The 22247-nt window shown below is 58.2% G+C and overlaps 2 protein-coding genes across 13 annotated transcripts; one reads left to right on the forward strand and one right to left on the reverse strand.

Moving 5' to 3' along the window:
• Nucleotides 1–932: 932 nt before the first annotated feature.
• Nucleotides 933–7621, forward strand: PNKP (polynucleotide kinase 3'-phosphatase). 5 transcript variants are annotated; one of them, XM_031007211.3, is made up of 17 exons: nt 933–1158; nt 1616–1779; nt 2387–2433; nt 3400–3699; nt 4415–4494; nt 4582–4639; nt 4748–4855; nt 5059–5130; nt 6094–6142; nt 6224–6294; nt 6363–6455; nt 6539–6635; nt 6715–6776; nt 6942–7051; nt 7128–7215; nt 7314–7375; nt 7459–7620. In XM_031007211.3, the coding sequence occupies exons 2-17, from the start codon at nt 1629–1631 to the stop codon at nt 7574–7576; spliced, it is 1566 nt and encodes a 521-aa protein (XP_030863071.2). In that variant the 5' UTR covers nt 933–1158; nt 1616–1628; the 3' UTR covers nt 7577–7620. The 5 variants fall into 5 exon arrangements, with proteins under 5 accessions (XP_030863071.2, XP_030863070.2, XP_063557565.1 ...); XM_031007210.3 differs by having other exon boundaries at nt 934–1364; XM_063701494.1 differs by lacking the exon at nt 933–1158 and adding an exon at nt 1428–1521.
• Nucleotides 4068–21445, reverse strand: PTOV1 (PTOV1 extended AT-hook containing adaptor protein). Of its 8 annotated transcripts, none has more exons than XR_010132018.1 (13): nt 17325–21445; nt 14273–14410; nt 14087–14169; nt 13933–13990; nt 13744–13851; nt 11664–11819; nt 11019–11108; nt 10824–10897; nt 10687–10744; nt 10148–10252; nt 8608–8805; nt 8456–8524; nt 4068–5558 (listed from the first exon to the last, which is right to left on the reverse strand). XR_010132018.1 is itself a non-coding variant. In XM_063701498.1 (12 exons), exons 1-12 carry the CDS (start codon nt 17493–17495, stop codon nt 8513–8515), a joined length of 1251 nt encoding a protein of 416 aa, XP_063557568.1. In that variant the 5' UTR covers nt 17496–17802; the 3' UTR covers nt 8052–8512. The 8 variants fall into 8 exon arrangements, 1 of the variants encoding a protein (XP_063557568.1); XR_010132019.1 differs by lacking the exon at nt 4068–5558 and adding an exon at nt 7342–7741 and having other exon boundaries at nt 17325–17700; XR_010132020.1 differs by lacking the exon at nt 4068–5558 and adding an exon at nt 8052–8180 and having other exon boundaries at nt 17855–21445.
• Between the last annotated feature and the right edge of the window lie 802 nt (nt 21446–22247).

Genomic DNA, 22247 nt, shown 5'->3' on the forward strand with positions numbered 1-22247 from the left:
CGCCCGGGTAATTTTTGTATTTTCAGTAGAAACAGGGTTTCATCATGTTGGTCAGGATGGTCTTGAACTCCTGACCTCAAATGATCCACCCGCCTTGGCCTCCCAAAGTGCTGGGATTACAGGCGTGAGCCACGGCGCCTGGCTTTGTGCCCATTTTATAGATATGAAGACAGAGGTTCATGGGGTGGAGGAGAGCATCCCAGTCTTATGTGACCATGGAACCCAATCTTGAGGGGGTGAGTGTTGGAGCCAGAGCCCACATATTCACCAGCAAAGCCAGGAACTCCAGCCGGGAGTCTTCTATTATAAAAGGACTGGAGCAACTGGGCTTGGTGCCTCACGCCTGTAAGCCCAACACGCTGGGAGGCCAAGGCGGGAGGATCACATGACACCAGGAGGTCGAGATCAGCCTGGGCAGCACAGTGAGACCCCTTCTCCAAAGGGAAAAAAAATGGCTGGAGGTTAGAAAGCAGGTGGAACCTCGTCCGAAATTAGGACTAGGTAAACGTAATCCCACCAGACCACTACTGGAAGAATGCTAACACTAAATAAGACTTAAACGGATCTGAGCACTTTGGGAGGCCGAGGTGGGCGGATCACGAGATCAGGAGATCGAGACCATCCTGGCTAACATGGTGAAACCCCGTCTCTACTCAAAATACAAAAAATTAGCTGGGCGTGGTGGCGGGCGCCTGTAGTCTCAGCTACTCGGGAGGCTGAGGCAGGAGAATGGCGTCAACCCGGGAGGCGGAGCTTGCAGGTGAGCCGAGATCGCGCCACTGCACTCCAGCCTGGGCGACAGAGTGAGACTCTGTCTCAAAAAAAAAGACTTAAACAGGGCTCACTACCACCCAAACATTTTTTAAAGCTTTTGTCACGTGTTAGCTCCTTTAATCGTCATGGTAACCCCACGAAGTGGAAGGGATTATCCTTTTTATAGATGAGGAACCTAGAACATCGAGGGTGAAGCCAAAGAAGGACTTAGGGGCGCTGTCGGGGGCGGAGGTTTCCTCGACTGACAATGACCATCAGATGGGAAAAAAATCTTCCTCCCTGGGATGAAAATTAGAAGTCAAGGTGGAAAGAGGCAAATCTGCTAACGGAGGATCCAGTCCCCGCTACCGGCCTGAGCCTCGCGTTGCAGCAAGAGAGATGAAGGTCAGGGCTGCCGAGGGACCCTGGGGGCCGGGAGTCGGGGAAGGGGCGTGGCTGCTGTGGGAGGAGGCCAGGCCCCTCCCCCCACGAGGGGACGAGTCATTTCCGTCCGCCGAGGAACCGACCGCCGCCGGCCGGGTTGCAGGCGGGGCACCTCGGGAAGGACCTCCCTGGTCGGAAGTGGCCGTGAGCCCGAGCCGCGGTCCCGGGTGAGTACGGGGCGGGGCGGAGGCATGTGCAAGGCTCTCTGCCTGTACGCTGGAAAGTGGGGATTGCAACTCGGGGAGGGATGGAGCACGCGTCGTCGCCTGGGAAACGGGTCGACCCGCGGAAGGCGAGCGGGTGGGACTTCCGGAGCAGTTAATGGTGGGGAAACTTTCTAGTGGATGTGGGAGGAGGCGGGACTTCCTGCAGCAAATTGGGGCTGTGCGCCGCTCAAGCCCGTTTACCTGCTCCCCAGGCCGGCACCTAGGATGGGCGAGGTGGAGGCCCCGGGCCGCTTGTGGCTCGAGAGCCCCCCTGGGGGAGCGCCCCCCATCTTCCTGCCCTCGGACGGGCAAGCCCTGGTCCTGGGCAGGGGACCCCTGACCCAGGTCACGGACCGGAAGTGCTCCAGAACTCAAGGTGAGCGGGGCCTGAGCTGGAGGGGGTGTGGCCTGCTGCAAAAGTGGGAACAATCCAGAGGGACGCTTGGCTGCTACGCGGGATTGCAGTGGTGCAGCCAGCCCCGAAGTCGGAAGGTGCTCTCTAGGGAGTACAGGAAGATAAAGTTTGTGCTTGATTTAGAATTAGCTAGATCCTTTGGGGGAGAGGGGATCGAGCCGATTTCGGGAGGATGTTCACTGCGCGGATGATGCTCAGGCTATCGGGAAATCCAGAAACAGGCGACGACCTTCGTCAAGAGAAAAATGATCCTATGGAGAAAAGCAAATGTCGCTAGGTTGGGATGGATGGTAACAGGCCAAGCCCCGGACCTATATCTAGCCACATTTTTTGTCAAGGAGGAAACCAATTCTATAGAGAAAAGTACCTCCCTGTCCCTTGCAAGGCCAGTGTCAGGCAGTCCTAGTGCCACTATCTGGCTACTGCATGTGAAGGAGCCAATCCCATGTAGAAATAAACTGCCTCTTACTCCCTGGATGCTATAGCCTGAAGCAGGCCACACTCCCCAGAAATGAGGGACCCAATCACACAAGGATGCAAATCCTGACTCCACCCCTCCAATCCTCAGTGGAGCTGGTCGCAGATCCTGAGACCCGGACAGTGGCAGTGAAACAGGTATCAGTGCCTCTGCAAGGGCCAGCAAGGCCTGGGGATGGGATTTGGGGAGGAATTGCAAGCCGTCAGTGAAGGAGTACATTAGGAAAATCTGATTGGGGCCGGGCGTGGTGGCTCAAGCCTGTAATCCCAGCACTTTGGGAGGCCGAGGCGGGCGGATCGCTTGAACCCAGGAGTTCGAGACCAGCCTGAGCGACATGGTGAAACCTGTCTCTCTAAAAAATTAGCGGGAATGGTGGCGTGTCCTTGTAGTTCCAGCTAATCGGGAGGCTGAAGCGGGAGGATCCCTTGAGCCCAGTAGGTCAAGGGTGTAGTGAGCAGTGATCACCACACTGTACTTCAGCCTGGGTGACAGAGCGAGAACCTGTCTCAAAAAAAGAAAAGAAAAAATATGGCTGGGAGAAAAGGGGATGTGTCCAGTAAAGAAGTGTTGCCTGTTTCAGTGGGGTGGGTACCTGTCCAAGACCTTAGAAATTGGACAAGGCGGCCAGGCGCGGTGGCTCACGCCTGTAATCCCAGCACTTTGGGAGGCTAGGCGGGCGGATCACCCGAGATCAGGAGTTTGTGACCAGCCTGGCCAACATGGCGAAACCCCATCTCTATTAAAAATACAAAAATTAGCGGGGCATGCTGGCGGGTGCCTGTAATCCCAGCTACTCGGGTGGCTGAGGCAGGAGAATCGTTTGAACCCAGGAGGCACAGGTTTCAATGAGCCAAGATTGCACCACTGCACTCCAGCCTGGGCGACAAAACAAGCCTCTATCTCCAGGAAAAAAAAAAAAAAAAAAAAGATTCGGACAAGGCTGAAAACCTGTAACCGTTCCAAAGCCCGTTCCAAAGTGAAGAGGTGGGGCCTAAGGGTCTGATTAGTGGTGGAGAAGGGCTGATTTTTCTGCTGGGTATTTGATTGGAGGAAGCTCCCGGTGGGGGCGGAGCCAGTCCCAGCTCCTCCCTCTCTTTCTGCAGCTGGGAGTTAACCCCTCAACTACCGGGACCCAGGAGTTGAAGCCGGGGTTGGAGGGCTCTCTGGGGGTGGGGGACACACTGTATTTGGTCAATGGCCTCCACCCACTGACCCTGCGCTGGGAAGAGACCCGCACACGAGAATCCCAGCCAGATACTCCGCCTGGCACCCCTCCGGTGTCCCAAGACGAGAAGAGAGATGCTGAGCTGCCGAAGAAGCGTATGCGGAAGTCAAACCCCGGCTGGGAGAACTTGGAGAAGTTGCTAGTGTTCACCGCAGCTGGGGTGAAACCCCAGGGCAAGGTGAGGGCCACGCCGAGGGCTGAGGGAGCCGCCACAGACTGGGACCCAATCCCACGTTTGTTCCGTGCTCTCTCAACTTTTTAGCCTCTACTTTACTTTTCTGAGAAATGGGCCTAATGATAAACGCAGGGATCGTTGTAAGCAGTGGGGAGAATGATGTATGTCAGCTCCTGCGTTACCCACAGTGACCACCCAGTAATCAGCAATGACCATGACTGTCGCAGTAGGAGCTATTACGATGAGGATTTTTTATGTCCAGAGAGACTTGAGTTCAAATGCTGTTACCACCACATTCTGAGTCCCATGTCTCTCATCTCTACCATGCTGAATCCATAAAAAAAGCACGTGGCATAGTTCCTGACATGCAGTTAGCACCCAAAGCTTTGCTCCTGCTTTTATTTTCACGGTTATTAGCCCACTGAGGTGGTGAAGGCCAGGGGAGGAAGAAGGCTGGGTAAGACATTAACCCCCATTTTAAAGACTGTAATCCTGGGGCTGGGGTCATAAGGAGTAACAGGAGACAGTAAGGTTAAGATGTCGGGCCGCACTCAGGGGCATCACGGATGCTTGAGATGGAGGTGCTCTGTGACTCGGTTTCCCCATCTGTGAGATGGCAGTGATAACACCCTGCCTGGCAGGGTTGGTGTGAGTCACCCTGTGAGTGAGGAGGGTCAGAGGTATCACAGTGCTATTTGTCTTTCCTTGGTGACACCAGGTGGCTGGCTTTGATCTGGACGGGACCCTCATCACCACACGCTCTGGGAAGGTCTTTCCCACTGGCCCCAGTGACTGGAGGTGATAAGAGGCAAAACAAGGGAGTGAGTGAGGCCTGGAGTCCACCTCTGGCCCCGGGTCACCCCTGCCGCTTCATACCTGCCGTAGGATCTTGTACCCAGAGATTCCCCGTAAGCTCCGAGAGCTGGAAGCCGAGGGCTACAAGGTATGTGCAGCCGCCTGTCTGCATGGGCACGTGCACGTGGCGGTCCGACCGCAGGTCAGACCAAGGCCCTGGTGAGCAGGGCGCCTGGTGACACCCTTTGCTCCCCAGCTGGTGATCTTCACCAACCAGATGAGCATCGGGCGCGGGAAGCTGCCAGCCAAGGAGTTCAAGGCCAAGGTGGAGGCTGTGGTGGAGAAGCTGGGGGTCCCCTTCCAGGTATGGCTGGAAGGGAGGCTGGGAGCTATGTGGGGGCACAGAGATCCAGAGCGAGGGCTTTAGACTCCAGGGTAAGCGGGGCGGAGGCCTCAGGCAGTGTGATGCTGATAGGAACTCATCATCAGCTACAAATTCTGGGCTGGGGTGGCATCCAGTAGGTGCTTGAGGGGGAGCTAAAGCTGGTGGCCCCCTCCCATCCACAGGTGCTGGTGGCCACGCACGCAGGCTTATACCGGAAGCCGGTGACGGGCATGTGGGACCATCTGCAGGAGCAGGTGAGTCTCGCAGCCTGCCTGGTCCCCCTCCTTTTCCTCACTCCAGCCCCTCACTCCTGGGCTCCCCGGCCTCCGGTCGGGGCCTCCTTACTCCTCTGTCCTCTCTCGCTCCCTCCTTCTGTTTTTTGCTGTGACATCTTAGGTGTTGGTTTACGAGACCAGTGCTCTCAGACTTTCTACATCAGAGTAGTAGGGAAGCTGTTCATTCCTTCGTTCATTCGTTTGTGTGTGCATTTGTTCTGAAGTTTAGCGCATTCTTGAGCTGAAGGTATCAGTGAGCGGGACGGCCTGCTCCAGCAGGGCCTGCACGGCGAGGGCGGTAACTCTAGGCGGATGGGCAGACTGGCGTGTAAAACAGCAGGAGGGACGGAGCTGGAGAAAGCAGGCATCGTTTCACCCATTTCACCCGTGGTGGGCAGGGATGGCCTCTGAGGAGGTGACATCAGAGGAAAAGGCCTAAGGCAGGGAAAGGAGGGAGCCAGGTGGACACCTGGGGAAAGCGGTCCCCCCCTTGTGGGAGTGACAGCAAGTGCAAAGGCCCTGAGGCAGTCCCTAGCCTGGGCTAGTTAGGGACAGCGAGGCCCATGCGGCTGGCCCTAAGCGAGGGAGGGGAGAGGGCAGGGCCACAGGGAGGGCCCCACTTTTGCCCTGAGGGAGGGGGAACCTGGGAGGCACCGGCACCCCAGAGGCTGGAGCCATAGCAGGGTGGGTGCCCTCTGGTGGCCGCGTGGAGAAGGGGAGGAGGCGAAGTCGGGAGACCTGGAGGGAGGGGGCTGTGTGGAGAGACCACGGAGAGGGGAGGGGGCCAGAAGCACGGTGCAAAGTGGCTGGAGAGTGAGGACATGAAAGGTCGGAGGATGATTCCTGATGCGGGGCACAGACTAGGCGAAGCAGCCCCAGGGACCCGCTACCGCTGCGGGGGGACATTTGTGGAAAGGGCCTCCTCACTACCATCTCCCGTAGGCCAACGACGGCGAGCCCATATCCATCGGGGACAGCATCTTTGTGGGAGGTAAGGGCCTGGAGGCTGCTGAGGGTGGGCTGGGACCCCTCCCTCCGAGCTGGTGGGAATGGGGTATCCCGTGTGTTCCAGACGCAGCCGGACGCCCGGCCAACTGGGCCCCAGGGCGGAAGAAGAAAGACTTCTCCTGCGCCGATCGCCTGGTGAGGCCCCTGCCCCCTGCCCCGCGCCCGACCCTGGCCTGTGTCTGATGTTCGTCCTCAACCCCTAGTTTGCCCTCAACCTTGGCCTGCCCTTCGCCACGCCTGAGGAGTTCTTTCTGAAGTGGCCAGCAGCCGGCTTCGAGCTCCCAGCCTTTGATCCGGTGAGGCCCTGGGGTGGGGGTGGGGATGGGAGGGCTCCCGGAGATGGGGGCGGCATCTCACGCGTGTCCCCCGCCCCTCGCAGAGGACTGTCTCCCGCTCAGGGCCTCTCTGCCTCCCCGAGTCCAGGGCCCTCCTGAGCGCTAGCCCGGAGGTGGTTGTCGCAGTGGGATTTCCTGGGGGTAAGTGTCCTGTCCCTGTGCCCGTGCCCTGAGCCCCGCCTGGGTCCTAGGCCACCCACCGACACTGCCCCCCACACAGCCGGGAAGTCCACCTTTCTCAAGAAGCACCTCGTGTCGGCCGGATATGTCCACGTGAACAGGGTATGACCAGGCTTTTGCCGCCCCAAATCTATTAAGTTCCCATCTCCACCTCTCAACTAGTTTGGGGCGGCTTTCCTCCATCATTGCCTCCGCGTCCCCGCTCGGGGTCTTCTCTCCCCCACCCCCCGGGTCTGCTGATCCGTTTGTGACCTCTCGTGTCCCCAGGACACGCTAGGCTCCTGGCAGCGCTGTGTGACCACGTGTGAGACAGCCCTGAAGCAAGGGAAACGGGTCGCCATCGACAACACAAACCCGGACGCCGCGAGCCGCGCCAGGTAGCGTGACCGCGGGGCCGTAGGGGGCCTGCGGCGGGGTGGGCGGGGCCTGCACATCCAGCTCCCTCCCCCACAGGTACATCCAGTGTGCCCGAGCCGCCGGCGTGCCCTGCCGCTGCTTCCTCTTCACCGCCACTCTGGAGCAGGCGCGCCACAACAACCGGGTGAGCCCGCTCAGCCCGGACACCCCCCGGGCTGTACCCCGACCCCCCTCCTCCCCTGACCCCTGGGCCTGCCGCCCCCTCTGATGATGTCCCCACAGTTTCGAGAGATGACAGACTCCTCTCATATCCCCGTGTCAGACATGGTCATGTATGGCTACAGGTACTGTTGGGGATAGCAGGGGGCAGGGGCACTGGCTGGGCCACATGAGCCAGGCTGTCCCTCACTGTTCCCACCACTGCCAGGAAGCAGTTCGAGGCCCCAACACCGGCCGAAGGCTTCTCTGCCATCCTGGAGATCCCGTTCCGGCTGTGGGTGGAGCCGAGGCTGGGGCGGCTGTACTGCCAGTTCTCCGAGGGCTGAGCCCCGCCCAGCTCCCCTCCACAATAAATGCTGTTTCTCCTTGAGCTTGGCCGGCATTTTGCTGGAAGGAGGGTGGTCCCCACGGGGGAGGGGCTCCAGGCCTGCCACAGTTTCTTACATGGATGGAGGCTTTAAGGACATTTTCAGGTAACAAAAGGTGGGGCCCTACAGAGGGGAGTCCAGCTGGGACCTGGCATGAGCACTTTAGACATTAGCTGGGGAACGCACAGGGAGGGCGCTGTGTGGCCCTGAGAGCCAGCTGGTGGGCCCACGAGCCTCAACTGAGGGGCTGGCTCAAGGCCAGGTGTGACCCCTGAGGACAAAATCCAGCTCAGGTTCTGTGACACTGAACTTGAACCCAAGGCCTGTGGGCAGCCGAGAGCCAGACCCAGTGAGTTCCGGGGCTGTCCAGCCTGCTGGGCCACCTTACAGCTAGGGGGCTGCCAGGCATGGGGCAGTGAGCAGAGGGGGCAGGCAGGTTTTTAAAAGGCTTTATTGGGGAAACGTAGAGGGGTGGGGACCGTCCTTGGAGGCCTCAGGACACCATCCTCCATGTTGCTGGGCAGTTGAAGTCCCCAGGGGCCCCTGCTCAGAAGCGTGTCACCTGGGGGCAGGGGTGCAGTGCAGGCTGCTGGCCACAGGCTCCCAAGCACTGACCCCATATCCCTGTGAGCAGAGGCCTGGCCCCACCCAGGCCTGGATACCACCTCCCATGGCCCCTCGGCCAGGCTGCAGTTTCCTGACAGCCTAGGACCGCTGGGACTGCTGCCTCTCCCTCTGCTCTGCTCTCCCCAAGGCCAAGGTCGCCCTGCTTCTTTCCCAACCCCACCCCCCACATGCCCCAGGGTCCCTCCTGTACATGACAGGGTCACCACTCACCAGTCTCTGCGGGGGCCTCATCTGTGACTCCTGGAGGGGCCCAGCCCGGGGTAACCACTACCCCCCCATCTGTGGAAAGAAATCAGAGGCCAGTGGTGAGCAGGCAGGGGGGTGGAGGGAGACTGAGCAGCCCTGGAGCCCGGCCACCTCACCCCTCGTTGCTGCTGCTCCTGCTCCAGGTTCCGCTGCAGGACCTGCTGCTGGTTGGCAATGACACGCCGGATGCCGTTGACAAAGTTGCCCTGGTCATGGGGGATGAGGCCAATGAAGATTTTCTTCTCCGAAGAGTACAGGAGCATAAGCACGCGGATCTCACACGATGCTTTGTAGGAAAAGTGCACGCAGCCGGCCTGGCAGGCACAGGGCGTGGTGTCACCAGACAGCACCACAGGGACTCAGGCCACGGGGACCAGCGTCCCTCCGACCATGGCACCATGCCGTGGGCTCTATGAGCCAGGCACAGCCTAACTGCTCTGTCCTCACACCCCCCACCCACCCCGGAGGTGGGCCCCCTTACTAGGATGACACGGTGGCCAAGAGCAATGGGTGGGCCAAAGGCCAACACGCTCTGTTGGGAAGGGCCCAAGAACCTGCATTTCAGAGCTCCTGGGCAGGCCAGGCTGTGTCTGGGGCCACCTCACCACAGCCACCTGAGCCAACCGGCCATGGCTTCAACTCAGGAGCCCGAGGGATCTGCAGCAGCCGGCCCAGCACAAGCAAGGGCTGAGGTACATGGAGCCTTTCTGGGTTTCCTTGAGGAAACTTTTTTTTTTTGAGACTGAGTTTCGCTCTTGTCGCCCAGGCTGGAGTGCAATGGCATGATCTCAGCTCACTGCAACCTCTGCCTCCCGGGTTCAAGCCATTCTTGTGACTCAGCCTCCTGAGTAGCCATCATGCCTGGCTAATTTTTGTATTTTTAGTAGAGACGGGGTTTCACCATGTTGGCCAGGCTGGTCTCAAACTCCTGACCTCAGGTGATCCACCCGCCTCGGCCTCCCAAAGTGCTGGGATTGCAGGCATGAGTCACCGCACCCGGCCCCTGAGGGAACACTTGAAATTGCTTTAATGTAAAAGCACCTACACCCAGGCCCCCCCACCCACAAACAGCTTCGTGGACAGTTTACTCAGACTGAGTCGAAGGTAATTTTAAGGTAGTTTCGGGATATTACCCAAGTATGGCCCAGCTGGAAGGTGGACATCGGGGGGAGGGCTCAGAAGCACCAAAGTCCAACCTTCTCCACCTCACAGATGGAGAAACTGAGCCCCACAGAGAGGAGAAGAGTCAGCTGAGCCTCCCCCAGATAAGACAGTCACCAGATATTCTGGGACCTTGCAGGGGGCAGACAGCCCTCCCTGCCCAGCAATGGGCCTTTGGGATGTGGCACAAGCTCCCGGGAAACCTGGAGTGACAAGGGCGCCTGTCCCTGAGGAGCGGAGAGCATGGAGTTGGTGCTGAGTCAGCCCTGATGTGGCAGAGGAGGAGCAGGCCCCTGCAGAACCAGGGTCAGTGCCCCATCCAGTGCCGTGGGGACAGCACAGAGCCCCCAGAAGTCACGCCCACACTAGCCGCCCTCTCTCCCCAGCTGGTCAGGGACATGGTCCTCTGTCCCTCTCCCATGTCCGCCCCCGTGAGCGGTCGGGGCTCGCTCTGCCCTGGCCGGCCCCTCCCCTGTGTCTGCTGGCACCACTCACGAAGCCATTGTCCATGATCCGGCACAGGCTCTTCAGTGTCTCCAGGTCCTTGGTGAAGTGGAACTGGACCAGGCGCGAGTTCCGGAACAGCGGCACTAGGGTGGTCTGCGGGGAAGCGAGGGGACCCCCAGCTCTGGCTTCCCCCACCACGGCCTCCCGCTCCCAGCCCGCTGAGTCCCCCGGGCCCAGGACCAGACTGAGACTCCCCTGTCCTCCCTACCTCAGGAAACGTCATCTCCACCGCTCAACCAGCCCAACCCTGGAGTGCTGTGGAAGCCACTCTCAGGTCCCTTGGCAGCCCCCCAGGTGCAGGTCGTGGCTGTCCCTGCCCCGCTCAGTCCCTGCACAGCCACCAGCTGGCTGCCTGGGACCCCTTGGAGCCAGGCCTGAGGACCTACCCACCACACCTGCTTCAGCACCCTTAGCTTCGCTCCCTCACAGCCAGCTCAGGCCACCTGGGGAGGCGCTCTTGCCCCCCAGCCCCGCCCTCTGGAATAGCTACTGCGTGCAGGCTCGAGCACCCGGCCCCAGCCCCTCACCAGCAGCTGCTGCGGGATGAGCTGCATGTACAGCTTCCTTGGCCACTGCTCGGTCCTCCTGTGGGGCACAAAGGGACGAGGGTCAGGAAGCCCCAGCTCCCCTGGATGCTGCCTCCACCCCCCAGCCCAGCACTCACAGGATCTCCCCCTGGTTCACGTAGACGTGGGATGGCAGCCATCTCTTGGACCGACTGTTGGGCTCAGGCCTGGGCTTTTGGGGGAGAGGCAAAGAGGAGCCCTCAGGACTGGAGACCCCCAACACCAGTGTCCCCTCCCAGCCACAGTCCGTGAGGATCTGGGGGTCCCAAGTCCCCAGGCTGCCGAGGGCTCACCTCCTGCCACTCCATGACGCCACTCCATGCCAGAAACTTGTTGTTGACGATCTGGACTGGGCCTGAGTTGACACCACCAGGTCCCACTGCCTGTTGGAAGGGAAGGGGGTGGGAAGAGGGGCCCAGGCTCCTGGGAAACCTGTCTGTCCTGGGGCCTGCCATCCCTCCCTCCGAGCCTTGGCCTGTTAGCCCCAGCTGGGTCCATTCTCTAGCCCCAGGGGAACAGGCCCTGCCCCTCACCTGCTCACAGCCCCCCATGGCTCCCCAGTGGCCTGAGACAGGTCCCGGCCCTCACCTGATGCACAGGACCTGCAGAGTCTGCCTCAACTGGCAAGGCATGACCAGGACACGTGGTTACCAGGCAGGGCCTTCCAGCCGCACGATGATCCCAACCCCTGCCCAGCTCCCCGCTCCACTGGCTTCCCTGCCGCTGCGCCAAGACCCACCCTCCAGCCCTGCAGCCACCCAGTGGCCGCTTTTCCATGGAGCCCTGGTGGGAACCCGCCCAGCCTCCTCTGGGCTCCCCTGCAGCTCCTTGCTCCAGCCATCGCATCACACTCCGCCACGCCAAGTCTGGCTGCCCAACCAGGGCAGTGGGGCCTAATCCCCCTCTGTCCCCAGAGGGGCTGTGCTTGGCTGGCACACCTGCTTGCGGGTGGTGATGACCTGCCGGATGGCACTGACAAAGCCGCTCTGGTCGTAGGGGATGAGGCCCATGAAGATCTTCTTCTTGGACGAGTACAGGAGCATGAGCACGCGCACCTCACAGGGGGAGATGTGGGGGAACAGCATGCAGCCCGCCTGCGGGGGCCGCGGGTCAGGACCCTGTGGTCACTGCCCAGGGCCACTGTGCCCCCACCACCCTGGGCCGCCCCACCTGTAGGGGATGAAGGGAGATCATCGGCGGACAGAGGCCCCCACAGTCAAGGCCATGGCCATAGGTGAGGGGCCTCTGAGAGCCCGTGCAGCGCCCGTCGGCATCCCCCCACCCTGCCATGGCTGAGGTCAGAGTGGCACCCGGCACCCAGGCTGCGGTGAGAATGCCGAGAAGGCACTACCTCCCGCCCACATCACCCCCTGCCGCCAGCCCTCCTGACTGCCTGATGGGGTGACTTGGCCTGGGGGTTAAGAGCATAGGCAGCGCCCCACCGTTCTGCTGCTTCCTAGCTGTGTGACCTAACACCAGCCACCTCCTGCTTCTGGGCCTCCATCATCTGTAAAACCGGGTAATAGTGCACACAGTTGGTGCCACATAAAGGCTCAACAGATAAAGTGCTGGTGCCTCTTGGATGGGGCATGGGAGAACTAAGCCTGACAGATGTGCCTGGCTGTGGTGTCTGGATGAAGTGGTGTGACCGTCCCAGAACCCCATGTCCCCTCCCCACACCGGGCCACCCCCCACGGTGCTGTCCCCTCCACGCTGCCGGCCTAACTTCTCGACCTTGGTGTCCAGCCCAGAGATCACCCGCTCAGGGCCCTGTCCCTGGCCTCCCTGGAGCCATGCACAGTCACCCTCCCAGGGCCATGCCTGGGGGGTGAGTATGGATGTCCACTTTCCCTACAGACTGGGTACTCGGGGCCCAGATATGGCAGGCCCTCAACACGGTGCTGGGTGAAGGGGGAACGGGTCACTTAAGAGACCTCATGCCAGGCACAAGCCCTGGTCTGTCCCTGGTCTCCTGAGGGAGAAGGGAGGCCCTAGTGGAACCCAGGGCGCTCAACGGCAGCTGGGACGGGGTAGAGGCAGACTGTCCCAAAAGGGAACAGGGACTGGGAATGTCCCAGAGCCAGGTCCTCTGGGCAGACGAGTCGCTCCCACCCCATCCCTGCCTCCTCTCCAGCACCTGCCATCTTTCACAGCCCAAGCCCCCTTTCTGACCTGCCCTGCGCCAGAATCCCAGTCACCTGAACAACCTCACCAGCTGGGTTCACTCGGCACTCACTAGGTACTAAAGTCACCATCTCAAGCGCTTTACACAAATTCCCTCCCTCCAGCCTCCCAGTGGCCCTAGGAAGCACGGCTCCCCTGTCCTCCCTACCTCAAGAAATGTCATCTCTACCCCTCAACCAGCCCAACCCTGGAGTGCTGCGGAAGCTGCTCTCAGATCCCTTGGCAGCCCCCCAGGTCCAGGTCATGGCTGCGCCTGCCCCACTCAGTCCCTGCACAGCCACTGGCTGGATACCTGGGTCCCTTTGGAGCCAGGCCTGAGGACCTACTCACCACACCTGCTTCAGCACCCTCAGCTCCGCTCCCTCACGGCCAGCTCAGGCCACTCGGGGAGGTTAGCCCATTTTACAGACCAGAATACCAAGCCCCAACGTGCCACTCCCTCCTGGCTGGCTCTTGTGCCTAGCACACCCATTTACCAGGTCCCTGCCATACGCTATGTGTCCCCGACAGGCTCCTGGGCCCTAATAGGGCTGGCCCCGGTCCCTCCATGCACTCACGCCCCCAGGGCCACCTCGAAGCTGGGCACAGATGCAGAAACTGGAGGCCTCTCAGGCTGAGTTCCTTCACCCTGTGCTCTACGGAGGGTGCCTGGAGTCAGTCATTTCCAGATGGGGTCCGAGAGGCCACGAGGGATACCCTCGGCCCCAGGGGGGACCCCCCGACCCCAGCCTGGGCTGTGTGAGCAGAGCGCTGCCTCCAGCTGTACTTGTCACCACAGTGCTACAAGGGAGCCGCCCCCCGCACCCCTCACGCACCCGAGCCCGCCCCACTCACGAAGCCGTTGCCCATGATGCGGCAGAGCCCCTTGAGCGAGTCGCAGTCTCTGTTGGTGAAGTGGAACTGTGCCAACTGGGAGTTCCGGAACAGGGGGCCCAGGGTGGTCTGGGGGCGACGGGACAGACAGCTGGGTCAGCCAGGCATGGGGGTGCTCAGAGGGGGTGGGGTGGGCAGGGCGGGTCTCACCAGCAGCTGCTGCGGGATCAGCTGCATGATCAGCTTCTGCGGCCACTGGTCGGTCTCCCTATACGAAGGAGCTGGTCAGAAAGGGCTGCCCTGATCCCCACGGCCACAGCCACTGCCCCTGCCACCGCCCTGGCTGCTGCGCCCTGGCACTCACAGGTTCTCGCCTTGGTTCACGTAGGCTTGGCAGGGCAGGGTCCGCTTCAGCTTTGCAGTGGAGTCAGAGTAGGGTCTGCGCTTCTGTGGGGGCAGGAGGGGCGTCACTGTGCACAGCCTAGATGCCCTGGCCTGTCCCCGCGGGGACAAGACCCTGGAGGCCAGCCGCAGCCCCACAGAGACTCACCTCCTGCCACTCGAGGACGCCGCTCCAAGCCAGCAGCTTGTTGCTGAGCCGGTGCTCGCTCACGGCCAGACCCCCGAGGGTGAGCCCAGGTGAGGAGGGACCGATGGGACCCAGTGCCCCGAAGACCCGAGCACCTTCCTGCAGTGGAGCGGGTGGTAGGTGGGAAAACTGAGGCCAGGGCCTGCAAGGACAGACAGTCCCCACACACCCCAGAGGGGACGTCCCAATATTCAGCCCCAAATCCCCTGCTGGAAGCCCACGGGGCCATGTCCAAACCCTCTGCTCACCCCTCAGGACCCCAACACGCTGCTCCTCATGTCCTTTCCCGCTGCCCCCCCTCAGGACCCTTCCTTCCCAGAGCCTGCTGTCACCTTGACACTGGCCCAGCAGAGTCCTGAAGCCTTCAGCCAGCCCCACCTCCAGCCTTTGCCCCAGTTGTGTGCCTGATCGATTCTTGAGACCCAAGTTAGAAGCCAACTGTAGGGGGCTTTCCCCGTGCCCCAGGCTGGGCCCAGGGCTTCCTTGCAGCCTCCACAGGCACAAGCCGGCCTGCGCTGTGTTTGTCCCACACACTAGCTTGCCCTGTCTTTCCCAGGCTGAAACTCTCCTAAGGCTCCCTGTCATCCCAAAGTTCAACTCCTTCCTCTGGCTCAGGCCAGTGCCCACCTCTCTGGCCTTATTAAGTCTGTCCCCGGGGTAGGCAGGAAGGAGGTGACAAGAAACACAGAGGGGACTAAACCATCCAGGAGAAAGACAGCGAGGAAAAGGGGGAAACATTTGGAAGACAGCTGGGACACCACGCCCAGAGGGGTCTCACAGACCAAAACATGTAGAACACCAAGAGAAAGTTCTAGCAATAAAGCCAAGCAACGCCACAAACGCTACTCACAGGCACTCTCCCCACTATTTTTTTTTTATTACTATTATTTTTTTGAGACAGAGTTTCACTCATTTCCCAGGCTGAAGTGCAGCGGCGCGATCTCGGCTCACTGCAACCTCGCTCACTGCAAGCCGCGCCATCATGCCCGGCTAATTTTTTTTTTTTTTTTTTTTTTTTTTTAGTAGAGACGGGGTTTCACCATGTTGGCCAGGCTGGTCTCGAACTCCTGACCTCAAGTGATCCGCCCGCCTCGGCCTCCCAAAGTGCTGGGATTACAGACGAGGGCCACCAAGCCTGACCTCACTTATTGTTTTTTTAAAACCAAAAACATCTCAAAGCAAACAACGCAAAGCTTCGCAAACAGCCTGGCAGCAAGAAACCCAGGAGAGTTTCCCCGTAATAGGCGCCTCCAGGCGGGGGAAAACAAAGTATAAGGGTGATTTATTTTTGTCTTATTACAAACAGGTATTTTCCAAATCTTCTATGAAGCACAAGGAGATCTTTCCTTCCAAAATACTAGCAAACACAAAAAATTTTATTTTGTGAGTGCTTAAAAAGAGAAAAACCTGAACAAACTTGCTCTCCACCCACGCAGGTGATTCTCCACCCACGCAGGTGATTCTGGCTTTTGGGCAGTCGTTAGAAGATCAGATAGAAAACCTGAGTATATTGGCGTTAGAATGAGTTGGACAGAGAGTGGATGTTGCCCCGGGGGCTTCAGGCACCATACCGGACATCCAGCATCTGAGATGAGTTAAAACGCACAGCTGGAGGTGACTGTCGAGATGAGGGTACACTTACAACATACAAGCTGTTTATGGCGCTGGGACCTGGGGTATCTAGTCCGCATATACAGTGACACGTATGCATTTACTGTCACAAAGATGGGTGAAAATCAGGCGAACGCACTTAAGAGCCCAAGCGACATACTCAATGTCTGCTTGTCTAGGAGGGCAGGTTGACTCAGAACTTCAAATATGCTGGGATCTGGAGCCATAGTAAAGAACAGATATGCTTGCCTAAAACCCAGGGATACCTTCCACAGCAGGAGCAGCACATCGAGATGGGACGATCACATTTAAAAACGACGGTTAAGGTGCAACCTAAAGTAAATCTCACATCTTGGCAACCGTGTGCAAAACTGCGCGCCTGACATCCCTATTGCACAGGGAAGCCCATCTAGTACTTGCACTGAGGTTTAAAACCTTGGGGTGCATGTCTGAGGACCCGGAAAGCACTTTTGAACAACTAGATGCGAATGCTGCAGGAAGGGGCGAAGGCAGTGGAGGGAAGGGGTACGTTTAAGTTGTGGAAGGTGATCTAAGTCTCGGTATCCATGTTTACGACCCCAGGAAGCCTGTTTAAGGTTTCAGTAGGGCTGCCACAGCTCTGTGCCATCCACACCGCTGAGGCAGTGTATTTAAGAAGCGGACCCGAGCGCGAACCCAGGGGAAATCTCACATCGGGGCAAGCGTGTGCACGGTGCAAAGTCGCGATGTGCGGTTTTACAGCCCCAGGTAAACCTTACGGTTTCTGAAAAGCATGTGCATCTTTTGGGTCCGGAGAAGCGTGTGCAGCCCAAAGTACCTGCGAAGCTGAATGTTTACGTTTAAGGTCTGGGCTCACGGCAGTCCATCAAAGCATCCCACATCTGGGCGCGGGCGCGTATTCTAGGTGCGCACTCCACGGGCACGGAGCGGGCGCCAGGGAGAACGCCCACGGGTGCGACATCTGGGGGCGCTGGTACAAAGCGCGGGCCCCTCCCTCGCCGCTGTCCCCTCCCTCGCCGCTGTCCCCCAACCCCGCCCCCATTTCCAGGTTTCCTGCCCGGAGAGCGAGCAACTTTCCAATAGGAAAAACAAGCGAGCGTGCCGGCTGCCTGTCTGCCGCCCCCCACCCGCGTTTAAATCAGGCCGCGGAGTCAGCAGTAATATGAGCCCGCCCCGCCCCCGTCCCCCACCCCCCCACCCCGGCCCGAACGCCCAACAAAGGGGAGAGCGCGGCGCGAACCACCGGGTGCTCCACGGGGGAACCCGGCCCCGGGCGGGACCACCCTTCGGGCCACAGGGGACACCCCGGAGCGGCGGGGGCCGCGGACAAAGGCGTGAGCCCGGGATAGGGGCTGGGGGGGCGGGGCCGTGGAAGGCTCTGGAAAAAGGGCGGGGGGCTCACCATGGGAGGGGCCGAGCGGGCCCGGATCCGCGGAGGCTGCGGGCCTCGGGGGCTGGCAGGCCAGGAGCGCGAGCGGACGGCGCGCACCACGAGGGGCCGCGGAGGGCGGCCGCGACCCCCGAGGGGGCCCCCGGCGCCGGAGCGGTACGGGGCACGGCGCGGACGGACCATGGCGGGCGCGGGCCGAGCGGGCGGGGAGCTGCCGCGGGCCACAAGGGGGGCTGCGGGCTCCACCGACTGAGGGGCGCGGGCGCGCGGCTTCGGGGGAGACGGGCTGAGCCGTACCAAGCTCGGGGGACGCGCCGCCGGAGTGGGGTCGCTGCGGCCGAACCACTGAGGCGAGCGGGGGAGCCCGGCGCGTACCAAGCGCGTCCGAGGGGGCGTGGCCGGAGCGTACCAAGGCGGCGCGGGGGAGCGGGGCCCGGGCGGGAGCGGAGTGTGGGCTCGGCGGTCCTCTCCGGCGCGGGGGAGTCCTGGGAAGACGCGCGAGCCACAACTTCAGGGGGCGTGGCGGGAACGGGAGCCCCTACCAAACGGGGTGGCAGAAGAACGAAGGCGACACCAAGCTGGCCCCTTGCGGGGGTCGGGACGGCGGGAGACCTCATCCGGAGCCCTGGGCCCGCAGAGCCAGGAGACCGCGCCAAAATACATCAGGGAAGAGGGGAGGACGGAATAATGGGCCTGGGGACAAAGGAACCCACTGAAAGGGAACCCACTGAGGGTACGGATTGCACCCGAGCCTGAGAGAGCTGAAGGTTTGCAGTCGGTGACGTGGCGAGGTGGGCAGGGGACTCCAACTCCCAGCGGGCCTCGCGCGGCCTGGGCGGGGCCAGCTGTCCCTGGAGGCTCCGCCCATTAGCCCCCGCGCCCAGGCTCCGCCCGCCGTCCCTGGCGACTCCAAGCTTCTCGCCACTCACGTCGCTCCCCGGCCTTCCGTGGATTCGCTCATTCGCTCTGCTAAAATGGAATGACTACTTACTAGTAGTTGTATAAGATTTTTCCCTCGATTTTTGTTCCTTAAACGTGGGTAATACCTAACCCTAGAGTGGTTATGGGGATCAAGCCCGAGGGGCTGTGCTTGACTGCTTGGCGCAGTCACTACTCAAATGTTAGCTTTTCTTTAAAAACAACAACAACAATCTGTTATGAGTACCCTGTCCAGTTCTGTGCTCGGCGACGACCGAATCAGACCACGTCCCTCACAGGCCCCACGGTCCACTGGGGAGAGACATAATCACAGGCTGTGCTAAGTGTTAACTAGCGCACATCCACAGGGCGATGGGATATGACCATAGCGAGGTAAAGATGGCAAGCAAGGGAAGTCAAGAAAACGACCTGTGAGCAACCTGCCATTCCAGATGGCTGGAAAAGTGTGCAAAGAGGACAGAACAGCAAAGACAAATCCTGAAAGTAGGAATAAAAGGGAGCCAGTGTGGGCGGAGCCCAGTGAAGGTAGAGAGGAGAAATAGACACAGCTGTAGGAGGTTAGAGACAGAGTCCCTACTTCTGTTTCGGATGTTGACTAAACAATGTAGATAGATATTGATGTCATAGCCTGGAGAGAGAAATTCGGGAGTCATCAGTGTTTGAATGGAGACTGGATGAGCTCACAAAGAGACTGGGACACTCATCCCTTTAGCAGTCACGACAATGAGAAGCAACCAGCAAAGGACACGGAGGAGTGGCCAGTAAAATGGCAGAAGAACCCGTAGGCCTGTCCATGTTTTCCTGCCCAGGGGCTCCCGAGGGCTGACTGGAGCCCAGCCTTAAACCCCAAATCCAACCTGCATTGTGGCCAAACGGAGTCAGTGCTCCCTGAACACAAACTGCAAGTTAGTTATCAACAGGTACCTCCAATGCCCTGTCAATCACCCATATGAGGACAACCTGGCAGCAGGAAGGAGAAAAAACAGGAGCTGCTTTAATCTCCCGGAATCCTCACTTCTCCCCATTCTTGTTGGTCCAAACCATCAAGATCTCTTGCCTGGGTGACGCCTCCTAACTCTTGCTGCCTTCTCTGTCACTACACTAATCAAAACCATCCAATGGCTTCCCAGTGCCTTTAGAATTAAATCCAAACTTGGTACTGTGGCCCCTGCTGCCGCCCCCCAAAAAATCTCTCTCCCATCCTTCCTGTTCTCTACCTAGTTAATGCCTTCCCATCCCTCAGAACCCATCAGGACACACGTGAGTTTGAATGCCCTGAATTGTATAAGCATGGAGAGCAGTATACCAGGGTGTACTCCAGAGTGAGCAAAATAGGAACTCATATCAGAAAGTGAAATGAAAATGTAGGCTGAAATCTATCAGTAATACTGCAACAAAACTCTCTGAAACCATCTCACTTACTCGGTCCACCAACTTGAAAGACACTTTCCTTTTCATCTATGAAGCCCGCTGCCGGGGCTAGCAGGCTACTATTATGACTAAGCAATTCCACTTCCATCTCTCAAGCTGTTTACTTCCTGAAAGGTAGCTGTTTGATCCAAACCTGTTTATGCCAGAAGTTCTTGTTTAATTTACTATCAAACTAATGAAATTAATGCAAGAGAGTTGTTTATACACAAACCAGATGGCTTGCTTTGGAAAGACTAAAAGGGAGTTGTTAAAAGAAAAACATGCCAGGCATGGTGGCTCACACCTGTAATTCTGCACTTTGGGAAGCCGAGGTGGGCAGATCACTTCAGGTCAGGAGTTCAAGACCAGTCTGGCCAACATGGTGAAACACCGTCTCCACTAAAAATACAAAAATTAACGGGGCATGGTGGTGTATGCCTGTAGTCCCAGCTACTCTGGAGGCTAAGGCAGGAGAATCTATTGGACCCAGGGGGCAGAGGTTGCAGTGAGCTGAGATCGCATCACTGCAACTCCAGCCTGAGCAACAAAGCAAGACTCCATCTCTTAAAAAAAAAAAAATGCTGCCAAGTTAGGTACAAGTAAAGCAACTGTAAATTATTTAATGAAAAAGCTTATAAAAACCTAGGAAGACTCAGCCCCCAGTTTGTTTCATAAATGTCTTTAGGTTCTCAAGCCACTTAAAAAAAAACATGACTCATTGTGGTTTGTGGGTGGAGCTTATACAAGAATGTGATGTTCTACTGGGTGCAGTGGCTCATGCCTGTAATCCCAACACATTGGGAGGCTGAGGTGGGAAGATTGCTTGAGCCCAGGAGCTCGAGACCAGCCTGGGCAACACAGCGAGACTCCCACCTCTACAAAAACAACAATAATTTGCTAGGCATGGTGGCATGCACCTGTGGTCCCAGCTACTCAGGAGGCTGAGGTGGGAGGATCTCTTGAGACCAGGAGATTGAGGCTGTAGTGAGCCGTGTTCACACCACTGCACTTCAGTCCAAGTGACAAAGTGAGACCCTGTCTCAAAAACAAGAATGTAATGTCGTGTGCTAACTAGGAGACCAATACTGAAAGAAAGGGTCTTGGTCCTACGTACAAGAGACGTCTGTTTAAATGTTCTTGCTTAAAATAAGATGTTTAAAGTGTTAAGATGGCCGTTAGTGCTATTTGCCATATATTTCTAGCTCCACACTTGGCCAGCATTTGACCCCATTTAGCTTGAGTGGGGCCATGTGATTAATTTTGGCCAATAAGGTGTGAGGCCATGTGATTACATCTGGCCAATGAGATATGAGCAGAAGTGACACATGTGAATTCAGCTAGAGCACATAATTGCTAATGAGAGACCAGACCTCTCTGCCTTTACTATGTCGATTGGCAACCTTCATGATCTGTCCGCACGGGCTCCAAGCTGACACTCAATACAGCACGAGTGACAAAATCCACCTTGGCTGTTTCAAGCCACTGCAATCTGGGGGTAATCCAGCCTTTCCTGATATACACAATTTTTTTTTCCCAAATAATCCCAGTTTAACCAACATTTGTTAAACCAATCAACTACCAAGTCTGAGTTTCCTAGAAGAACAAACTGGCAGTACATATAGGTTGGATGACATAGGCTAGGACACAATGACAACATGGACAAAGTGTTTTATACTGGCCAGGCACAGTGGCTCATGCCTGTAATCCTAGCACTTTGGGAGGCTGAGGCAGGTGGATCACCTGTTGTCAGGAGACCAGCCTGGCCAACCTGGTGAAACCCCATCTCTACTAAAAATACAAAAATTAGCCAGACGTGGTGGCAGGCGCCTGCAATCCCAGCTACTCGGGAATACAAATACGGTCTCCTGATTGATCCTCCAATTCAAGCAGGAGAATTGCTTGAACCCGGGAGGCGGAGGTTGCAGTGAGCTGCACTCCAATCTGGGCGACAGAGCGACATTCTGTCTCAAAAAATCCTAATAAGCTGGGTGTGGTGGCTCACACCCGTAATCCCAGCACTTTGGGAGGCTGAGGCGGGCAAATCACGAGGTCAGGAGTTCGAGACCAGCCTGGCCAACATGGTGAAACCATGTCTGTACTAAAAATACAAAAAATTAGCTGGGCATGTTAGTGGGTGCCTGTAATCCCAGCTACTTGGGAAGCTGAGGCAGGAGAATCACTTGAACCCAGGCGGCGGAGGTTGCATTGAGCTGAGATTGTGCCACTGCACTCCAGCCCAGGTGACAGTGCGAGACTCCGTCTCAAAACAAACAAATAAAAAAGATAATAAAATGCTTTATACTAAGAAATGGGAGTAAGATCATCTCTGGCTTGGATTTTTCTTTTCTTTCTTTGCAATTACAAAATAGTTTATGGCTGATTTTTTTTTTTTAAGGTCTGCCTGATACATGCTCTGCAAACTCTAGGTATTTCAACTTTGTCATCATTGTGTGTGTCCAGACGCAGAGGCTCACACCTGTAGTTTCAACACTTTGGGAGGCTGAGGTTGGAGCATTGCTTGAGCCCAGGAGTTTGAGACCAGCCTGGGCAACATAGCAAGACCCCATCTCTACAACTATAAAACTA

Source organism: Gorilla gorilla, chromosome 20 (genome assembly GCF_029281585.2).
Source record: "Gorilla gorilla gorilla isolate KB3781 chromosome 20, NHGRI_mGorGor1-v2.1_pri, whole genome shotgun sequence".
NCBI classification, from domain to species: domain Eukaryota; kingdom Metazoa; phylum Chordata; class Mammalia; order Primates; family Hominidae; genus Gorilla; species Gorilla gorilla.

What these genes read in the sequence shown, in the direction of transcription:
- PTOV1 (XM_063701498.1), bottom strand. Translation starts at nt 17,495, where the DNA reads ATGGTCCGTCCGCGCCGTGCCCCGTACCGCTCCGGCGCCGGGGGCCCC. An exon ending in GCGTCCTCGAGTGGCAGGAG is followed by an intron (nt 14,170 to 14,272) that starts GTGAGTCTCTGT and finishes CTGCCCCCACAG; the next exon opens with AAGCGCAGACCCTACTCTGA. An exon ending in TGATCCCGCAGCAGCTGCTG is followed by an intron (nt 13,852 to 13,932) that starts GTGAGACCCGCC and finishes CGTCGCCCCCAG; the next exon opens with ACCACCCTGGGCCCCCTGTT.
- PNKP (XM_031007210.3), top strand. Translation starts at nt 1,153, where the DNA reads ATGAAGGTCAGGGCTGCCGAGGGACCCTGGGGGCCGGGAGTCGGGGAA. An exon ending in ACTGGCCCCAGTGACTGGAG is followed by an intron (nt 4,495 to 4,581) that starts GTGATAAGAGGC and finishes TACCTGCCGTAG; the next exon opens with GATCTTGTACCCAGAGATTC. An exon ending in AGCTCCCAGCCTTTGATCCG is followed by an intron (nt 6,456 to 6,538) that starts GTGAGGCCCTGG and finishes CGCCCCTCGCAG; the next exon opens with AGGACTGTCTCCCGCTCAGG.